The sequence below is a fragment of the Nuphar pumila genome, chromosome 5, assembly GCF_984573655.1.
Source record: "Nuphar pumila chromosome 5, dmNupPumi1.hap1.1, whole genome shotgun sequence".
Lineage (NCBI taxonomy): Eukaryota > Viridiplantae > Streptophyta > Magnoliopsida > Nymphaeales > Nymphaeaceae > Nuphar > Nuphar pumila.
In genome coordinates this window covers 13,453,114-13,454,982 of record NC_143253.1, presented here as the reverse complement: position 1 = coordinate 13,454,982, position 1,869 = coordinate 13,453,114, and the positions used below count along the sequence as shown (strand labels likewise).

Sequence of the window (1,869 nt, the reverse complement as noted above, 5' to 3'; positions counted from 1 at the left end):
GACCAAACTTTTACATATATATCAGTACTACACAGAGCGTTGAAATTACATACTTTTCCAGACGAACACGTTAAACTGAAGATTTCAACAAATAAATGTCACAAAAGAATTTCATGATTCGAAAAGTGTGAAAAACGAAAAAAGAAAAAAAGAAAAAACAGCAGCAACAGGAGACGAAGGAACACCACGAATGGAGAAAAAACGGGCTCGTAATTTGGTTTTTGCTTCTATTGTTTAGTTGGTCCTCCTGCAGTTGAGCCTGACCTCACCTTGGGTTCCGGTCAGCGGGCTCATCATCGCCATCTTGGCCATCGCGTTGGCAAAGTCCACGTTGAAGGCATTGGCGTCGCCGGCATAGGTCCTGACGACATCGTCGGTGGGGCCACCATTGAGGAGGACTTGGTCCGAGTGAAGCAGCCCCCTCCTGTTGAGCAGCGCCTGGTAGTAGTTGTTGCCGAACCTATTGGGGCTCTGTGGGTCGAGCGGCGCCAGGTTGCCATCCTCCTCACCGCCGTTCCTAGGGCACCCCGCCTGGCGCATCGCGGCGAAGTCAGCCTCGATGTTGTTGTTCTCGTTGTAGATGCGGTCCCGGAAGAAGGCGCACCGGGCGAAGCCGACGGTGTGGGATCCCGAGAGGGCCACCATCTCCCTGCTGCTGAACCCTTTCCTGCTGAACTTCTCCGTGAGGTTGTCCAGGTCCTCGAAGGGGGTCGGCAGATCGCTATTGGCAACGTCCTTGTTTGATGTCCAGGCGTCCCTCCTTCCCAACGGCACCTCGTAAGAAGGACCTCCCATCTGATTATTTCAGCGATAATTAAAAGTTCACCAACTTGAATCAGTTGTTAGGATCACAATCTAACTACTAAAAAAGAACGAATTAAGATTCCATAATTTGTCATATCAATTCATATTATATACATACAGACCTCAACGACGGAGTCGCGAGCAGCAATGACCAGAATGTCCGCACAGGAAACGACTGACCCGCCGCATGCACTGTCCACTTGTGACTTGATGCTGTCGATGACTTCGAAACCCCTCGCCGAGTTGGCGTTTGGAGTTGCAGCCTTCTCCCCATCATCCCCATCCAGAAGGATGCCTCCATCGCATCCCTGTTCAATCATGCATATCAATCACGCGAGAGAGAGAGAGAGAGAGAGAGAGAGAGAGAGAGAGAGAGAGAGAGAGAGAGAGAGAGAGAGAGAGAGAGAGAGAGAGAGGTTCTCACATTAACAAAGCAGTCGTGGAAGAAGAGGCGCATGATTGATGCCCCCATGCGAGGCTCTCGATTGAGGGCCGACCTCACACCCGACCTTACGGTGGTGAATACAGACGGGCAGGTATTGGCATAGAACGAAACAGACAACTGTGCTGTTGCAATATTACTTGAAAACAAGAAGAAGATGGCCATCATCACTACGACTGATGAGGATGCTGAGAAGAAGCCACTGGTGCCTGAAGGGGCTGCCATCTCCCCCAACCAAACGTACAGAAAGAAGTGATCGACCTCAAAATAATGGATGGATGGATTGCCCAAATCTTATGGAGCTCCTCTTAGGCTTGTGAAAGCTAAAGGAATGATTGGTTGGTTACCTCTGGTATGTTTTTGTTGATTAAGCATTGCATGACATTGCAATTTATAGGGCGTTATGCTTTTGATTATTACAAGAAAAGTAAAAGCCTTAAACGTTTTTTGAAAAAGTATGCAGGCAGTCGGAACTCGGACGCTTTGGACTAAGACTTGTAGAAATGCTGTCCTTAACCACACCGGATCCAAGGCTCTCTCGTGACCGTTCATCTTCAGGATGAACGATACACCATGATCTACATGAATCTTTAGTATATTAAAATAAATAAATTGTGACCAAC

General features: G+C 48.2%; 1 protein-coding gene across 1 annotated transcript; it reads right to left on the bottom strand.

Moving 5' to 3' along the window:
• On the bottom strand, positions 1-1,566 carry LOC149836848 (peroxidase P7-like). The gene is made up of 3 exons (XM_090007145.1): positions 1,229-1,566; positions 927-1,112; positions 1-795 (listed from the first exon to the last, which is right to left on the bottom strand). The coding sequence occupies exons 1-3, from the start codon at positions 1,469-1,471 to the stop codon at positions 235-237; spliced, it is 990 nt and encodes a 329-aa protein (XP_089863271.1). The 5' UTR covers positions 1,472-1,566; the 3' UTR covers positions 1-234.
• Between the last annotated feature and the right edge of the window lie 303 nt (positions 1,567-1,869).

Excerpts from the sequence above, each read along its gene's own strand:
- LOC149836848 (XM_090007145.1), bottom strand. The coding sequence starts at position 1,471 with ATGGCAGCCCCTTCAGGCACCAGTGGCTTCTTCTCAGCATCCTCATCA. Across the intron at positions 1,113-1,228 it reads TCCACGACTGCTTTGTTAAT|GGATGCGATGGAGGCATCCT; the intron begins GTGAGAACCTCT and ends ATGATTGAACAG. Across the intron at positions 796-926 it reads CTCGCGACTCCGTCGTTGAG|ATGGGAGGTCCTTCTTACGA; the intron begins GTCTGTATGTAT and ends TGAAATAATCAG.